We start from the raw sequence: 19943 nt of genomic DNA, 5'->3' as shown, positions 1-19943 counted from the left end.
TTTCCCATTTTTGCCTTTTAGAATATACCTCTCAGTTAGCTTAATTTTGATGGTGTTCATTATGAATTCAAAAAAGCAACATAGCTTTATTTTAGATATTTATTTCTATAATTTATACATTCTCTCAAAAAATTTTAACAGTAAAACCATGAAAATACATGTCCACAAAGATATTAAATTTAACATATATTTATTTATCTAATTAACTAAAATAGATAGCAACGAAGTTAATCTATACTGGAACACAATTCCTGCCTGATATTTGAGAAAATTCTATTATTGGTCTTCTTTTAATCATAAATTTATTCACCACTTGAGATTTCAGTAAAGAAGGAATGGTACTGAATACAACTTATAAATAAATATATTAAAAATATTTTACTGTGCCAGTAATTAAAAACTAAAATAACAAATTCAAAGTACCATTTTTCATATATTAACAAAAACAGTATAATATCCATTTGAGCTGCAGTGTAAGGAAATTGATACTCTCTAGCATTATAATTTGGTACAATTCCTTAAGAAAGTATTTTGGCCATATATAGTGTAAGACATCATAAAGACTTGTATGACTTTTAATACTCTATATAGAGAACACTAAAATCTCCACACTAAAAACTATTAGAACTAACAAATGAATTCAGCTAGGTAGCAGGATATAAGATTAATATACAGAAATCTGTTGTGTTTCTTTACATAAGTAATGAGATATCAGACAGAGAAAGTAAAAAACAATCCTGTTTAAAATCACATCAAAAAAAAAAAAAACAAAAAAACCTAGGAATAAGCTTAACCAGGGAGGTGAAAGAACTATACACAGAAAATTATAAAACAGTGGTAAAAGAAACTGAAGACGATTCGAAGAAATGGAAAGATATCACATGCTCTTGGATTGGAAGAATTAATATTGTTAAAATGGACACACTAACCAAAGCAATCTACAGATTTAATGCAATCCCTATCAAAATACCCATGACATTTTTCACAGAACTAAAACAAACAATCCTAAAATATAGACAGAACCACAAAAGGTCCAGAATAGTCTAAGCAATCCGGAAAAAAAAAAAAGAAAAAAGGTAAACTTCAGACTTTACTACAAAGTCTGAACCCTCCCAGACTTCAGACAATACTACAAAGCTACAGTAATCAAAACAGTGTGGTGTTGGTACAGAAACAGACGTATAGATCAATGGAACAGAATACAGAGCCCAGAAATAAACCCAGACACCTACGCTCAATTAATCTACAATAAAGGACACAAGAATATACAATGGAGAAAAGACAGTCTCTTCCACAACTAGTGCTGGGAAAGCTAGACAGCTAAATGAAAATCAGCGAAATTAGAACATTACCTCACACCATGTGCAAAAATAAACTAAAAATACTTTAAAGACCTAAGTATAAGACATGACACTGCAAAACTCCTAGAAAAAAACATAGGATAAATATTCTCTGACATAAATAGTAGCAAGATTTTCTTACATCAGTCTCCCAAGGCAAAAGAAATAAAAGCAAAAATAAACAAATGGGACATGATCAAACTTAAAAGCTATTGCACAACAAAGGAAACCATCAACAAAACAAAAAAACCTTCAGAATGGGAGAAAATATTTGCATAGAACTCAACGGACAAGGGGTTGAGATCAGAAACACACAAACAGCTCTTACAAGTAAGAAAATGGTAAAGAAACATACATATCAAAAGTTACCTTGGGCTTCCATGGTGGCGCAGTGGTTGAGAGTCCGCCTGCCGATGCAGGGGACATGGGTTCGTGCCCCGGTCCGGGAAGATCTCACATGCCACGGAGGGCTGGGCCCGTGAGCCATGGCTGCTGAGCCTGCGTGTCTGGAGGCTGTGCTCCACAATGGGAGAGGCCACAACAGTGAGAGGCCTGTGTACTGCAAAAAAAAAAAAAAAAAAAAAAAAATTACCTTAAATGTAAATAGATTAAATGCTCCAACCAAAACACATAGACTGGCTGAATGGATACAGAAAAAGACCTGAATAAATGCTGTCTACAAGAGACCCTCTTCAGACCTAGGGACACATACAGACTGAAAGTGAGGGAATGGAAAAAGATATTCCATGTAAATGGAAATCAAAAGAGAGCTGGAGTAGCAATTCTCATATCAAACAAAATAGACTTTAAAATAAAGACTAAAACAAGAGACAAAAAGAACACTACATAATAATCAAGGAATCAATCCAAGAAGAAGATATAACAATGGTAAATATTTATGCACCCAACATAGGAGCACCTCAGTACATAAGGCAAATGCTAACAGTCATAAAAGGGGAAATTGACAGTAACACAACAATAGTCGGGGACTTCAACACCCCACTTTCACCAATGGACAGATCATCCACAATGAAAATAAATAAGGAAACACAAGCTTTAAATGACACATTAGACAAGATGGACTTAATTGATATTTGTTGGACATTCCATCCAAAAACAACAGAATACACTTTCTTCTCAGGTGCTCATGGAACATTCTCTAGGATAGACCATATCTTGGGTCACAAATCAAGCCTTGGTAAATTTAACAAAATTGAAATCATATCACGTAACTTTTCCACCACAACGTTATGAGACTAGATATCAATTACTGGAAAAAAACTGTAAAAAAATACAAATACATGGAGGCTAAACAATACACTACTAAATAACCAAGAAATCAAAGAGGAAATCAAAAAATATCTAGAAACAAATGAGAATGAAAACACGATGACCCAAAACCTATGGCCCAAACCTATGCAGCAAAAGCAATTCTAAGAGGGAAGTTTATAACAACACAATCCTACCTCATGAAACAAGAAAAATCTAAAATAAACAACCCAACTCTACAGCTACAGCAATTAGAGAAAGAAGAACAACAACAACAAAAAAACCCAAAGTTAGCAGAAGGAAAGAAATCATAAAGATCAGAGCAGAAATAAATGAAAAAGAAATGAAGGAAACAATAGCAAAGATCAATAAAACTAAAAGCTGGTTCTGAGATGAAAAACAAATTGATAAACCATTAGCCAAACTCATCGAGAAAAAAAGGGAGAAGACTCAAATCAACAGAATTAGAAATGAAAAAGGAGGAGTAACAAGTGACACTGCAGAAATACAAAGGATCATGAGAGATTACTACAAGCAATTATACGCCAATAAAATGGACAACCTGGAAGAAATGGACAAATTCCCAGAAAAGCACAACCTTCTGGGACTGAACCAGGAAGAAATAGAAAATATCAACAGACCAATCACAAGGACTGAAATTGAAACTTTGATTAAATATCTTCCAACAAACCAAAGCCCAGGACCAAATGGCTTCACAGGCGAATTCTATCAGACATTTAGAGAAGACCTAATACCTATCTTTCTCAAACTCTTCCAAAGTAAAGCAGAGGGAGGAACACTCCCAAACTCATACTATAAGGTCACCATCACCCTGATACCAAAACCAGACAAAGATGTGACAAAGAAAACTACAGACCAATATCACTGATGTACATAGATGCAAAAATCCTCAACAAATTACTAGCAAACAGAATCCAACAACACATAAAAGGATCATACACCATGATCAAGTGGGGTTTATCCCAGGGATGCAAGCATTCTCAAATACACGCAAATCAATTAATGTAATACACCATATTAACAAATTGAAGGATAAAAACCATATGATCATCTCAATAGATGCAGAAAAACTTCTGACAAAATTCCCCACCTATTTATGATAAAACCCTCCAGAAGGTAGGCATAGAGGGAACTTACCTCAACATAATACAGGCCATATATGACAAACATGCAGCCAACATCGTACTAAATGGTGAAAAACTGAAACCATTTCCACTAAGATCAGGAACAAGACAAGGTTGCCCACTCTCACCACTATTATTCAACATAGTTTTGGAAGTTTTAGCCACAGAAATCAGAGAAGAAAAAGAAATAAAAGGAATCCAAATCGGAAAAGAAGAAGTAAAGCTGTCATTGTTTGCAGATGACATGATACTATACATAGAGAATCCTAAACATACTACCAGAAAACTATTAGAGCTAATCAGTGAATTTGGTAGAGTAGCAGGATACAAAATTAATTCACAAAAATCTCTTGCATTCCTATACACGAATTATGAAAAATCTGTAAGAGAAATTGAGGAAACACTCCCATTTACCATTGCAACAAAAAGAATAAAATACCTAGGAATAAATCTACCTAAGGAGACAAAAGACCTGTATGCAGAAAACTATAAGACACTGATGAAAGAAATTAAAGATGATACCAACAGATGGAGAGATAGACTATGTTCTTGGACTGAAAGAACCAAAATTGTGAAAATGACTATAGTATCCAAAGCAATCTACAGATTCAGTGCAATGCCTATCAAACTACCAATGGCGTTTCTCACAGAACTAGATCAAAAAATTTCACAATTTATATGGAAACACAAAAGACCCCAAATAGCCAAAGCAATCTTGAGAAAGAAAAACGGATCTGGAAGAATCAGGCTCCCTGACTACAGACTATATTACAAAGCAACAGTAATCAAGGCAGTATGATACTGGCACAAAAACAGAAATATAGATCAATGGAACAGGATAGAAAGCCCAGAGATAAACCCCACATATATGGTCACATTATCTTTGAGAAAGGAGGCAAGAATATGCAATGGAGAAAAGACAGCCTCTTCATTAAGTGGTGCTGGGAAAACTGGACAGCTACATGTAAAAGAATGAAATTAGAACACTCCCTAACACCATACACAAAAATAAACTCAAAATGGATTAAAGACCTAAATGTAAGACCAGACACTATAAAGCTCCTAGAGGAAAACATAGGCAGAACACTCTATGACATAAATCACAGCAAGATCCTTTTTGACCCACCTCCTAGAGAAATGGAAATAAAACAAAAATGGACTTAATGAAACATAAAAGCTTTTGCACAGCAAAAGAAACCATATACAAGAAGAAAAGACAATCCTCAGAGCAGGAGAAAATATTTCCAAATGAAGCAACTGACAAAGGATTAATCTCCAAAATATACAAGCAGCTCATGCAGCTCAATATCAAAAAAACAAACAACCCAATCCAAAAATGGGCAGAAGACCTAAATAGACATTTCTTTAAAGAAGATATACAGATTCCCAACAAACACATGAAAGGATGCTCAACATCACTAATCATTCGAGAAATGCAAATCAAAAGTACAATGAGGTATCACCTCACACTGGTCAGAATGGCCATCATCAAAACATCTACAAAGAATAAATGCTGGAGAGAGTGTGGAGAAAAGGGAACCCTCCTATACTGTTGGTGGGAATGTAAATTGATACTATCACTATGGAGAATAGCATGGAGGTTCCTTAAAAAACTAAAAACAGAACTACCATATGACCCAGCAATCCCAGTACTGGGCATATACCCTGAGAAAACCATAATTCATAGAGTCATGTACCACAGTGTTCGTTACTGCACTATTTACAATAGCCAGGATATGGAAGCAACCTAAGTGTCCATCGACCAATGAAAAGATAAAGAAGATGTGGCACATATATACAATGGAATATTACTCAGCCATAAAAAGAGAAGAAATTGAGTTATTTGTAGTGAAGTGGAAGGACCTAGAGTCTGTCATACAGAGTGAAGTAAGTCAGAAAGAGAAAAACCAATACTCTATGCTAACACGTATATATGGAATCTAAAAAAAACAAAAAAATGGTTCTGAAAACCTAGGGGTAGGGCAGGAATAAAGACGCAGACATGGAGAATGGACTTGAGGACACAGGGAGGGGGAGGGGTAAGCTGGGACGAAGTGAGAGAGTAACATTGACATATATACACTACCAAATTTAAAATACATAGCTAGTGGGAAGCAGCCACATAGCACAGGGAAATCAGCTCTGGGCTGTGTGACCACCTAAAGGGGTGGGATATGGAGGGTGGGAGGGAGACGCAAGAGGTAGGGGATATGGTGATATATGTATGCATATAGCTGATCCACTTTGTTATACAATAGAAGCTAACACAACATTGTAAAGCAATCATACTCCAATAAATGTGTTATAAAAAAATAAATAATCCAAAACATGAAAAATCTATATATTCATGTAAGTGTTTATTAGCTTTCATTTAAACTAATAAAATTGAAAACCACTTAAATGTCCAGGATAAAGTATATTGTTTCGCACTGAAAGTTTTGCAATCCTGATTATTATATATTAAGATTCAAAGTGAAGAAGAGAGAACCCTAAACATGGTTACAAGCATGCCAAAAACCCCACAGCCACTGGGGAGGGGGTTGAAAATAAATATACCACAATGCTGTTAGTAGTCATATTAGAAGTAATATTTCCCCACTAATTTCAGAATATTTTTTAATGTGTTACTTGTTTAAAAAGAAAAAGGATGATGTCCCAAGCCCTGCTCTTATTCTTATGGGGAGCTGGAAATTTTGCACAATTTATACTACTGCCTTACTTGTATTTGTTTAGGTTTTTTTTTTTTTGCTTTTGTTTCCCTACATAAAGCCATTCTCCTAAGACAATGCAGTATTTTAATGTTCTGTCACTCTAGAATCTTATTTCAATCCTTCAGGAATACCATTTCAAGATTACTCTGATTACCCCTCAGTAAATGTGTCACCTCTTTATTCTGAGAGAACTCACCATGTGGCAACGCAACAGAGCAGTTCTGCAACTAAGCCAAAAAAAAAAAAAAAATTGAATAGCTGTGAAAGAAGATCCATATCTTTGCTTTGTCTCCTAATTCTGAGTTCTTATTTAACTATCCTGCACTTACCAAGTCATGGCATTCCATCAGAAGTAAACATTTTCTTTGAATTTGACTTTTACTATCATTTCTAAGTCCATTTCGCTTGTTTACAGGTTTATTATTATTTTAATTCCTCACAGTTTGTCTACTACAGAAATTGCTGATGATCAAGATAATGATAATAAAAGATGCTCTGATTTAGAAGGGGTAGCCTTGGTATTTCTGCCACCTAACACATATCTCAGCTAACTATTCCTAGGAAACATTAAGCATGGTAGAAATTTAACACATGTTCTTATACTCCACAGATATATGAATATAGTGATATAATTTGGGGAAAATAGTCTATTTTGAACTCAGTGAGACATAAACATAACTGAGATTAGCACTGGGTCCTTGGCAAGGGTCTATTAATTACTATTGCCCTGTGAGTACTTTTTATGGTTGTTGTTTCCCTTCCTCAGGCTGCTCTGATTTATGAACAGCTTTTCATATTCACAAAGTGGTTCATGAATCACTCTCGTCCAACAGAAATGAATAAAAATGAGCCCATTTACACAACATTTGGTATGTAGCTAATTACCTGAAAATGACGGCTTGGGATTGCACTGAGAAGTGTGTCATTAACATTCAGCACAAAGAGTACAAAACAGAGGGAGAAAAGAAAGTAGAATCAAAAACTAAAAATGTAAGAGGAGCAACAAGAATGCTATTTATTCAGTGTAGATTTTTTTTAAAGCATCACCAAAGAGTACCTTCTGATGTCACCCAACAGAGGAATGTTCAAGCAAAAAGCAGGAAATGAAATGGTTAAATACAATGTAATTTCAACTTTATCAAACAATATACTTAGAAGAAAGGAAGTTAATAATCAAATTGTGGTGATGAGATTATGGATCATTTATTCTATCTATAATTTTCTGTATTTTTCAGGTATTTTACTATGACCCTGCATTAATCTTACAATGCACTTGTATTAGTAATCTTACATGTATGTATGTATTTAGAAGCATATAGTTTAAAAATAATAATAGCTATAGTTAATTGAGAGACTATTATGTACTAAACATTGAACTTGTATGTGCATATAATAACCCTCTTCTTCTTGCCTGTTCTACCCTGTATCCACCTGCAGAATACCTCTGTTCATGGAATACAACAAACTTAAGTTAAGGCATCCAAAAACCAACCAGACACACCAGTCAAATAAGTGTAAGATTGAACTCTCTCCCTCCTGAGTGATTGTCATATTTTCTTGATAATGTAAACATTTCTCTAATGCAAGATATTTGTGTTTCTAGAAAAATGGCAAAGCTAGTAGTCCCAAATGAGAGATAAGCATATCCTCCCTGGTTATTTTAAACCAGTAGACAATGGCTCTATCTTCTGTCTTCTGCTACCTGACAGTACTAAAAAACAAACAACAAAACAAAACAAAAATTATGACAGCAGGAAGGTGCAGTTGGATATTTTTAACTGTTGTAACCTCCATGCTTATAGCATTACCTGATTCCTAATAAGTCCTCTATCATGTTTATACTCATTATTGAGTTGATAAAGGATGTCCTAAATTACTGATAACTAAATGAACACCAAAAACTTATAGTCAGGTCAACTCTTGGTTGTTTAATCTGTTCTACTGCTTGTGGGAGAAATTTTACTGAACCAGTTGTTCTCTGCTTAGATTTATCTGGCCTGAATATAATAACTGGAAAGATAATAAACCTTAGCTCCTGAGTCTGGCATATCTGAATTTGAACCTCATTTACAGACTATATAGACTTGGAAACTTTTTCTAGCCTCATCAGATGTCAGTTTCCTTATCTTTGAAATGGGCATAAAAATGGCATCAACATAATAAAGCTTTTGGAAATAATAAATTAAATAATGCATGTATGGTAGTCAGAATAATGGCCCTCTAAAGATGTCCACGTCTTAATTCTCAGGACCTGTCAATATGTTTCCTTAGGTGTCAACAGGGACTGTGCAGATGGGATTAATGTCAGGATTTTGAAATGAGATTATCCTGGATTATCTGGGGTGGGCCCAGTGTAATCACAAGGCTTCTTATACAAGGAAGGCAGGAGGGTCAGAGGGTGAGGAGATGTGAGGACAGAAGCAGACATTGGAATGATGGAGAAAGATAGAGGAAGGGGACATGAGCTGAGGAATGCAAAGCAGCCTCTAGAAGCTGGAAAAGACAAGGAAATAGATTCTCCCGTAGAGCCTCCAACAGGAACACAGCCCTATTGAAACCTTGATTTTAGAACGTCAGACCTCCAGGACAGTAAGAGAATAAATTTGTGTTGCTTTAAGCCACTACATTTGTGGTAACTTGTTACAAGAGCAATAGTTAACCAAAAATATGGTGCTTAGTGGTGTGCCCGTCATATAGGATTCTAACATAATATTAGCTAAGATCACTCTGCCCCTTAAGATCTAGGTAAGAGTAGCTTAAACACACAACCTATTATTTGTGGGAGTCCAACACCTTCCCCAGGGTTGCTGAGGCTTCCCAAAGGGCTTCATGATTTGGCCGTCTCTGGCTTTGAAGTTCAGGTTTTGCTGAATTGGTTTAATTTATAGACTACTGTTCCATGAATGCTGTCAAGATATGGAATTCAGCCACTTTACAAGAATAAAAATAAAACATTTGCATAAGGATTTACTGGGGTGGGACTGCTGGGGAGAGAACATGGTTTAGGTAAATAAAGAAAAATTTATTATAAGAGCAATGTAAAAATCTTAAAATTGAATACCATTCTTCAGAATGTTTTGCTACTCCATCATTTTGCTTCCCCACACCTAATTCCTCTTAAATCTCACAGCAGTTTATCTCCTTTTGTTTCTTTATCACTTATGTCTCATGCTCTCAAAATTTCACCTTCTAATACTAAGGTATTTTCCTAAACATAGTAGCTTACCTAAAATAAAATTTGGTGCCAACTGCGAAGATAATACATATTCTTTTCACCACTCCGTAAGTGTTAGCTAAGGGAAAAAATCTATGTACTCATTGGTCATGACTTAGGCTAACCCATCCTTCATCTTTCATTGGTTTCTTTGGATGATGACTCTAACATGGATTAAGGGTACAGCCTAGAGGCCAAAGGGAGCCATGGGACATTCTTCAAACAAACTTAAAGTGATACTGATGTCAATCTTATACTGCTACTCACTATCAATCTCACCAATTTTAGGAGTGAGATTAGGATATAGCATTTTCAGGCTTTTTTCCTCTCTCCTTTCTCATATTCCTTTTATATAGATTCTATTAAATTGTACAGCTATGCTCTACAGAGATCACATTAAAAATTAGAGCTCATCCCTATAAGATTGAAGATTATAGGAAAATCTCAACCATACGTACATAATTCATTCAAGTCCCCATTCTTATTTGCAAAAGTGCACCCTCCATATGTATATATGTGTGCGTGCGTGCATGTGTGTGTGTGTGTGTGTGTGTGTGTGTTTGTAGCTAGGTTTTAAGCTACTTAAGGGCCAGGACTTCCTGGATGTGTCTTATCAGCAATGAGAGTCATGCTACCCTTAGACATCAAATACACAGGAGATGTGATTACGGTGACTCAGGGTCAGTGACCACGCAGCATACACCTTCATACATAAATACTACAGCAACATGATTTCCGTTCATTCCAAAGTATCGTGGGACCATAGTTTCTAACTAACAGCCTATTACAGTGTTCTGACCTAGCCTTCAAAATGTCAGTAAATTGGATGATAATGTAGGTCATTCTAAATGTCTTTGAAAGAAGACATGACTGTTACGCTGTCATGAATCCGTACCTCTGAGAAGTCTGAGTTCAGAAAAACAGTCAGTTAACACTTTTGCCTTTCGCCGGTTCTACTCTATTATACTTTCATTTTCTATCAGCCAATAATCATATTTTTACACACTGAGAATGAATGACTTGAGTGTGAACAGTTAAAAACAAAATTCAAAAAAATGCTTCAGTCTTGAAGCCCTCAACCTGTCCAGTTTTGTGATCTTTGGCACCTTTGACTCCATAGAAGATTTTGAATATCAGGCTGCTTTAGTCACGATGTGAGAACATTTCCATGAAGATGTGTTAATTAGTTGTAGAGGTGACTAACCACTGCTGAGCAATTGCATTAGGCAAGGCAAACAAATGGAATACAGAGAGTAGTCATTCTTCGAGATGTTCATTGTTGCTTCACACCCAGAAGACAAGAGCTGGACAGCACTCCGCCCAGGGACATCTCTCTTTTTCTTGATGCACCTGGGAATTCTTGCTGAGTAATTTTTCTCACAAAGAGCTCAGGATACTCAACTCACTCATACATATTACAAAATCTAGAAATGCCAAACTCTTAAATTAGCCAAGACTGACATTCTGTTGTATAAATATCTATGGGCCACATCATGAATTTATGAGTACCTACTTGTAGAGGGGTCCCTGTCTGAGTGAGTCTCAATGATCCCTCTCTTCTTAGATAAGAGACCCTTTCAGGTCCCTGGTGACCATATTTGTATGTGTGTAGCTTTCCTTCCAGCCCTTAATAAATAATTTGGGGAGTGTTAGCACCTAATCCAAGTTGAGCCAATGAAATCCTCTTGAGGATTCAAAATTTGGAAGAGATAGGTCCCAAGAAGGAAGTTGTTTCACTAATGTCAGTGCTCTACAGAGAAAGTCAGGCACTTCCTGCAGCTCAAGTTCCAAGTTTCCTCTCTTTCTGTGTTGTGATGACTCAACTCTCTTTGGTATCTTAATGGGATTTAGGGCAGGAGAAGTGAATTCACACAGGCGATCATTGTTGAAAAATCATCAGGTCATGGGCAAGCTTCTGCTGTGATGTGCAGTTTCCCAAGGTGATGTAAATTAAATTTCTCATATTTATTGATTGCCGAATAGCTCGATCATGATAGATAGCAACAGTCAATTCAGTTATGCTTTCCAAAAGCTGTTTTTTCACCACTCACAACTGTAGTACCCAAACACCTGAGACACGTTATTCATTTTACAGACAATGTTTTGTTGACTTTTCAAATTGCTTTGTAAAAACTCCAGAGCCTTATACTGTGTGAATCAGTGATTCAGCATGTCCTGCTTTTCATATGATGTGGTTAACTAACCAGATGACATGTGTCTAAAAATGATGTCAATTAAATGAGGGAAGCTGACCAGTGGAGCTCAAATGATGTTATCAAGTATCCCAAAAGCTCTGTAACAGTTCCACACATATCTTATTTCAATTTTATTTTTAAATATTATAATTATTTTAAAACTATAAGCATGTACACTGTAATGTGTCCTATGCCACTTTCGGTACGCGGGCCTCTCACTGTTGTGGCCTCTCCCGTTGCGGAGCACAGGCTCCGGACGCGCAGGCTCAGCGGCCATGGCTCATTGGCCCAGCCGCTCCGCGGCATGTGGGATCCTCCCGGACCGGGTCACGAAGCCGTGTCCCCTGCATCGGCAGGCAGACTCTCAACCACTGCACCACCAGGGAAGCCCGCCACATTTTTTTTTAACATCTTTATTGGAGTATAATTGCTTTACAATGGTGTTAGTTTCTGCTTTATAACAAAGTGAATCAGCTATATGCATACGTATATCGCCATATCTCCTCCCTCTTACATCTCTTCCCACCCTCCCTATCCCACCCCTCTAGGTGGTCACAAAGCACCGAGCTGATCTCCCTGTGCTATGCGGCTGCTTCCCACTAGCTATCTATTTTACATTTGGTAGTGTATATATGTCCACGCCACTCTCTCACTTCATCCCAGCTTACCCTTGCCCCTCCCCGTGTCCTCAAGTCCATTCTCTATGTCTGCGTCTTTATTCTGTCCTGCCCCTAGGTTCTTCAGAACCTTTTTTTTTTTTTTTTAGATTCCATATATATGTGTTAGCGTACGGTATTTGTTTTTCTCTTTCTGACGAGGTAGATGGACCTAGAGCCTACGCCACATTTTAATGCATTCGAGACCATCATAATATTAACTTGTGCTGCCAGGTTAGCCTGTGCAGAGTAAGCATTAGCTTATGCAGAAGCTTTATCCAAGTAAAGCTTCCTTTTAATCCACTGCTAAGTACCTACTAGAGACCAACCACCTATTAATGTATCTGAACCATCTGCAAAGGTGCCATTGATAATAGCAGCAGTTACAAAGCAGATGGGTAATATTCCCCCCTAATTCAGGGTAGCCCATGCCTGGTCATGTAAGATTTTAGAAGCAAGTGTTTCCATGTTTGTTAGGATTTTCTCAATACCATAGAAATAAAATATAACACAAAAATAATTGGTGCTGAGGGAGATTTAAGACCATAATTCTCATCATAATCCCTGCTTTCAAATGTGTGTGCTCATTAAAATGGATGTCAACATTTGAACTTATATGGCAAATCTATATTAACAACATATGGCTTTCACTTATTTCATTTGTGTTTTATATGTTGAGGTTCTCTATAAGATTTCATTTTATTACAATTTCCCCCAGAGGAAAAATGTTTGAAAGCACCATTTTAGCAGTGCTTTTCAACCATAGCACTACTGACATTTTGGAACAGATAATTCTTAATTGTTGGGTGCTGTCCCAGGCACTGTAGGATGTTTAGCAGCATCCCTGGCCTCCACCCACTAGATGCCCAGTATCCACCCTCCACCCCCAGCCTGACGATCAAAACTGTCTCCAGATATTGTCAAATGTCCCCTGTTGGTAAAAATTATCCCTGGTTGAAAAGAATTGGCTACTTCATAAGATCATAAGGATGGCCACACTTAAGTAATTCCTAGAGAATATTCACATCTTCACACTCTTTTATTCATAAGCAGCTATTAAACAAATAATATAGTAGAGAGATGATGTTTTTAAGCATTTAAAAATATTTATTGTGTTGTCTTATTGAGTGTGTTTGAAACACTTTGCAGACCATAAAAAGAGTGTGGTGGAATTGTAATCCTTTTATGTCCTAAATTCTGGAATACAGCCAGTCTTCAAAGTTTTTGTAAAACACTTAAAAAAAATGTTAATTAAACTTTAAAATTCCTTTTGCTCTTGCCTAATGCTCAGATCAATCTGATTAATTGACCAGTATCCTGTCTAAGAAAGGCTTCAAAGAGAATCTTCACTTTTATCTTTCATAAAGAAAGCCAAAGAGAAATTGGGAAGGTCTAGGATTATTCCTAGTAATGTTTTTAGGAAGAAGGTGCCTGTCAGGTTAACACAAATGACCAAAACAATAACTTTCCTTGACAGCCTCAAAAAACAAAGGTATGAAAAGAACTTTGTCAAATTTACATACACTGTTGATGAGGGTGTAAACTGGCTCAACCTCTATGAACAGCAATGTGGCAAAATTTAAAATGCATTATGCCTTTTTTCTCTCAACAATTCCCTTTCTAGAAATAACCAGTCAACGGAGTCAGATATAGTAGAATGTACCAGTATATTCAGAGCATCTTTATTTGTAAAAGTAAAAGATATGAAACAACATAAATGCCCCCTACAGGGTGATTAGGAAAATAAATCATGGCATTTCCATACAACTCAATACTCTGTAGTAATTTTTTTTTACAAATAGCTTATTATTTACTAATATAGAACCAAATCCAAGATGCACCGTCAATGAAAACAAGCTAGGTTCAGAAGAGGATATGCAGTAGTCTTCTTAAGAAGTTCAGCTGGGCTTCCCTAGTGGCGCAGAGGTTGGGAGTCTGCCTGCCGATGCAGGGAACATGGGTTCGTGCCCCGGTCTGGGAGGATCCCACATGCCGCGGAGCGGCTGGGCCCGTGAGCCATGGCTGCTGAGCCTGCGCGTCCGGAGCCTGTGCTCCGCGGCGGGGGAGGCCACAGCAGTGAGAGGCCCGCGTACCGAAAAAAAAAAAAAAAAAAAGTTCACCCATAAGAAGATATAACTGGGCTTCTATTTGCATTCAGAGTATGTATGGAAATTTTCCAATATTTTAGCTCCTGGGGCTTAAGGTAGAAAAGAAGCTTATTATTAAATTTGAATTTTGAATTTTTTAAATTGTGATTATACATTACTTTGTGAACAGGGACTGTGTAGTTTTTTTAAGAAAAGTATTTTGTCAATTCCAGCGTGATATCAAATGTGTGTATGAGTGGACGAGCCATATGAATTTAAGTTACTCTAAGACACCACAGTCCAGAAAACCAGCCCAGGCATGAGAAAACGGAGAGATAGTGGAAACCCAGGTAGGATATCTAGAGTCAGGATCCTTGGGTTTGCATCGATACATAAGCTAAACTGGAGTTGGTAAATATGGTGTAAACACTGATCCTAGGATAATGTTTCTTTATTGGTTATATGCTATCTACTGAATATAGGTAGACCAGGGTCTCAGAGGTGAATCTGACAAATCTCCCTAATAGTGGGCAGTGTAAGGCATCAAAAGCCATGAAGGATGAATTTTGCTGTTGTTGTTGCTTTTGTTGTTGTGTCATTAGGTTGTAGCAGGAGAGGAAGGTGGGCTTTGACACATAACATAGATGTTCTCCTCCTCATAAAGCCAGACTTGCTGCAGATACCAGCAAAGACATTGCTAGGAGGCTAGTAAATAAAGGAAGGGCCTGGGATAATAATAGCTATAATAATAGCTATTATTTGTGAGACACTTACTAAGTATGAAGCACTGGGCTCAGGGCTTTGCATATATTATCTCTTTTAATCCTCACAGCCATTCTATGCAGTCGGTGTTTTGATTGATAAGGGGACTGAGACTCCTGGAGATAAATTAACTAGCTCAGCCTCACACTGCTAGTGAGCAGCAAAGAAAGACTCAAATTCAATCTGCCTGCTTTCAAAATTTTTAATCACAAAATTTTGATGCCAACTGGTAGGCATGATTCAGGTCTGGGAAGCCTGGAAATGAAAGTCATCGTCATTATGATGTTGTCCTTTCTCTCTCTCACCCTGACAGGATCACAACCACAGCTGCGTGTATGATGGATCTACGAAGATACCCTCTGGATGAACAAAACTGCACCCTGGAGATTGAAAGTTGTGAGTTACTTGGACAGGGGAACAAAAAAGAGGGAGGTTTGCTTGACCCAATTAAATTCCACCTTGTACTGAGTAATTGATACCGGGATATTTTTAGCTACACTACCCTGCCAACTTTTCAAAGGGTTCACAGTAACACTTTCCTCTGTATTGGAGGCTTAAGGTTCATTTCAATGCAATTATCTTTTTGAACCATTAAGGAAAGTCCACTTATTTTAGCTGGACTATTTATAAACTCATGCCTTCTTCTCAGAATCAAATTTCTCCTAAGACCTTCCAATACCCAAGCTGCGTTAATAAGAGAGCAAAAATATTTCAATGTGAAAAAACTTTGTGAGATTGTTTTTGGCTCTATGTCTGTCCACCTGAAGGACTGTAAATTGTTGTCTTTTAGAAAAACACTATGGTAAAGTCTTGTGTGCAATTGTCTTTCTTCATGGGAAGAACAAGATGATAGATGGTATTCATGAGGCTTGTGGTTTAGCTTTGTCCTCTTGAGCTGTTTTTTCATTGATTGCTTTTGTAACAATTAGAATATTTTAGTCACTAAGTTTTAATCTGATTGATTATCTTGGTTTCATTGTTTCTCAACCATCAATATGCAGACATTTGATCCCATTTATTGTGAATACCAGGCTAAGTCTATTTCCTGGTTTTCAGGGGTACAGAAAGTGCAATAGGTAATTAAGAGCATTGCAATACCATTTAATGTAATGTGAGAATAGACATAGTTAGATCATTTAAAATGCTTTCCAGATCTAAACATCAAAATGGTAAAGAAAAATGGGAAAATTCCAGGTGATCCTCTAATATTATTAAACAATAAATGTATTCCCCATTGTCTGATTATTAAGTAATTACATTCACTTTCTAGTTTTACTGAATATAGAAATAGATAAAGATGCTTATGTAGATATATAGATTCAGACCTAGACATTAATGTAGTACCACTAGAACCTGGAATTCATATTATATAAATAGGTTGGCTGAAAGTTATTAATATATGAAAGTATTAATGGTGACTTTTGGTTTAAACGCCAATGACAACCAAATTCAAACTATAGGAATGAAATATAAACCCAGTCATTTATTACTGGTTAATAATATTTTATAAATAAGACAGGACTTCATCTAAGCAAGTAAATCATTAGCTTTTGAAACTGACGTGGAAAGAGAAGGATGCTCATTCATATAAGTTACCTTTTACCCTTGACCTCTCTTCCACTGATTGTGATTTTTTACCTTTGCTTATGCCGGAAGGATATGACAGTCTGTCAAAATTCCAAGATCTTATGTTTACATCATTCACTTGAAGAATGAATTTTGATGAGTACTTGAATTGATTCTGTGCATAAATTACAAGTGCTAAAATTATCAACGTTTTCTCCCAAAATGCATATTTTATTTTATAATGCATATTGAGTCTTCCTATTATTATAGGTTTACATTTTTCTTTAAAAAGGCAATTTTCTTTATTCATATTAGAAAATAGATGACTTTTAGGTCCATTTATCATACCATACAATGACCAAAACTATAAATGAGGCAGAATTAAACATAACTTTTGCAGAGCAGGGATGAGGGGTGCCAAAACAATCAGAGAGTCCAAAGTCATCATAAGATATGGTGTCAGGCGATAAATAGTGACCCAGTCATATGATAATCATTGAGGCAATTCAGTAAGATGCAATCAGTTAACTGGGCAGATGGATGAGGCATGGTAACTGGGACCCTCAGATCAGTTAATATATAGGACTGTAGGCAGCCAGTAACCACCATAAAGTGATCCAACAGTAGATCACAGAACTCTAGTCCCTAAAGATGTTTACCTAAAGCAAAGCAGAAACTCAGGCCTGCAAGAATTTGTGTATTGAGGAGTATGTGAAGACAGGAACTTGGGGGAAAGGGAAAAAACAGGGAACTGCCTTCTATTTGCCAGACAAAAGCTAGGCATTAATATAACACCTCTGTAACAGAAGTCTTTCTAACAACATTTGAGAGATAATGTATCTGAGGCTCAGAGAAGTAAAATAACTTACCCAGGGCAACAAGGCAAGGATAGTGGTAAAGTGAGGATTCAAGCCCAGGTAATATATTCTCTATAATAGAATCCTGTAATCAACTGCCGAGCAGGGAAGCAGAACGTCAATGATTAGAAGTATAGCACCAATCAGAACAACCCCCAGCTAGACTGAGGATGCTGAATCAACCAAAGGACTGGTCTGTATTTCCTAAAATTATCCCCAATAAAGGTTAGAGTCGATCCCAGAAGCTGAAGCAGAATTTAGCGCTTAGGGCAAGGGTCAAATGACTGCAACTGTGGATAAAGGGTAGTCTGTGGATGCAGGAAACCAAGTAGTCCTGATTCCATTGACGTTACCAAAAAAAAAATTTTTAAGCCTCAAATGACAACATTGCTTAGCTCTAATACTTTCCTTATGATGTACCCCTTCTTAACAATAGATAAACCAATGTAAAGAGATCTTAAATCTTAAGGGTAATAACTTCAATTGACAAAGTAACATATGGCAATTATATGGAGTCCAAATGAGCTTTGCTTATTCCTGCCTAAGTACATAATCGATATGCTGCTAAGTGTTAATAAATACTGAATCTGTTATCCATCTAATTTTTAACTCTTCAAGAAAAAACATGTGTTACATTATTTGCTGAAACAGATCTCCCTGAATTGCCATTTTATGAAGACCATAACTGAGCTTTAAAGTGATTACAAATGAGTGGTTCTAGTGTCAGTTGGGGAAAAGGAATGATAAAGTAGACATTTCACCAATATAAGATTGAACCAATCATACTTTTGTAACCAATATAGTAGAAACTTTACCTACCTTGCAAAATTTACTAGTGTGTATTCTCTTCCATTACAATCCCGAAGATGGGGAAATGTTTTCCTTGGTCAGGTCCTTTGAGAAATATTAAAGATGTTTTGCCTTTCTTTAATGTCATCTAATCTAGTAAAATTAGGAAGGCCGTAAAGCCTTGTTAAATTGAAAATTTCCTTGAACTTGGAGCACATTAATAGCTTCATAGCCCTGGGATGCTATAAATTGAGTTAATGGCACATGGAAAAAAATCAATCAAGGAATTTAGTATTAAGAGGATTTGGAATTTGAAATCAATAAAGCTATCACATAAAGGTTTGATAGCCACAAGCCTCATGGAAATATAGAAAGGCTTTGGGACAACAATCATGAAAGACTCTAATGCCTCTTCCTGTATATTTTCTGCAGCAACTATTGAAGAAAATCTCAACCCTAATCTTACCCTCACTGTCAGCAGATAGTGCCACCTCTCAGTACCTCCCCCCCCCCCAAAAAAATAGAATCCATTTCAGTTCTGAAATCTCTCAGCAGCCTCACCCATCTTCTTCTCAATGCCCTATATCCTCACCATTCTAAGTTAGCCCCCTGTATTTAAGAGGAAGGGGTGCTCCTCTTCCTTTTATGAGCTGACCCTGACCCCCTTCTTCCTCCTCTGGTAATTGATTTTCTCAAATTCACACACACCTACACCCCTGATATTTCAGATCTTCAGTCTCGCCCTCTCTGCTACCTCTTTTTTCACAGCCTAAAAACAAGCTGAAAACTCCCCTCGTCACAAAACACCTCTACTCTACCCTCCCACCTCCCCTTCAGCTTTCCCTAATCTCTCTACTTCCTTTTTCTCAAAACTACTTGAGATAATGGTATATTTCTGCTGTCTGTGGCCTCAACTTCCCCTCCACCCACTGTAATTTGGACCCTGCCTACCCATCTCCCAAGTCCGCTGACACCGTTCTCAGAAAGGTCACAAAGGACCTGTCTTTACATAACATCTTTATTGCAATGATCTCCAAATGTATAGCTCCAGCTCAGATCTCTTTTAAGCTCCAGATTGATGTACATCGCACTTTTCTTGGCATATCTACTTTGATGTTTCAAAAGCATCTTAAACTTAATTTTCTCAAAACTTATTATCAATTTTTCCCTCACAAGTGAGTTTCCTTTCCAGCTTCCTTAATCTCACTATCCAGCCAGAATCCTAGGATTCTTCCTCTTCCTCACCCTCCTCCCATCCAATCTATTGTCAAGTACCATCCATTCTACTTGCCAGATATTTAGCAAAGCCCTTCACTTCTCTCCAGCCCACTGCCACCAATCTTCTCCAAACC

General features: G+C 36.9%; 1 protein-coding gene across 3 annotated transcripts in view; it reads left to right on the top strand.

The window, feature by feature from the left end:
* The window catches only part of GABRB1 (gamma-aminobutyric acid type A receptor subunit beta1), a 404556-nt gene that overhangs the window by 303703 nt on the left and 80910 nt on the right, over positions 1 to 19943 (top strand). For all 3 annotated transcript variants that reach the window (XM_065877179.1, XM_065877180.1, XM_065877178.1), the window contains exon 5: positions 15693 to 15775. In XM_065877179.1, coding sequence (XP_065733251.1) covers positions 15693 to 15775 — 83 coding nt within the window. The remainder of the gene's footprint in view (positions 1 to 15692; positions 15776 to 19943) is intronic.

The sequence above is a fragment of the Phocoena phocoena genome, chromosome 5 (genome assembly GCF_963924675.1).
Source record: "Phocoena phocoena chromosome 5, mPhoPho1.1, whole genome shotgun sequence".
Classification (NCBI taxonomy): domain Eukaryota; kingdom Metazoa; phylum Chordata; class Mammalia; order Artiodactyla; family Phocoenidae; genus Phocoena; species Phocoena phocoena.
This window is presented reverse-complemented; position numbering and strand designations above follow the sequence as displayed.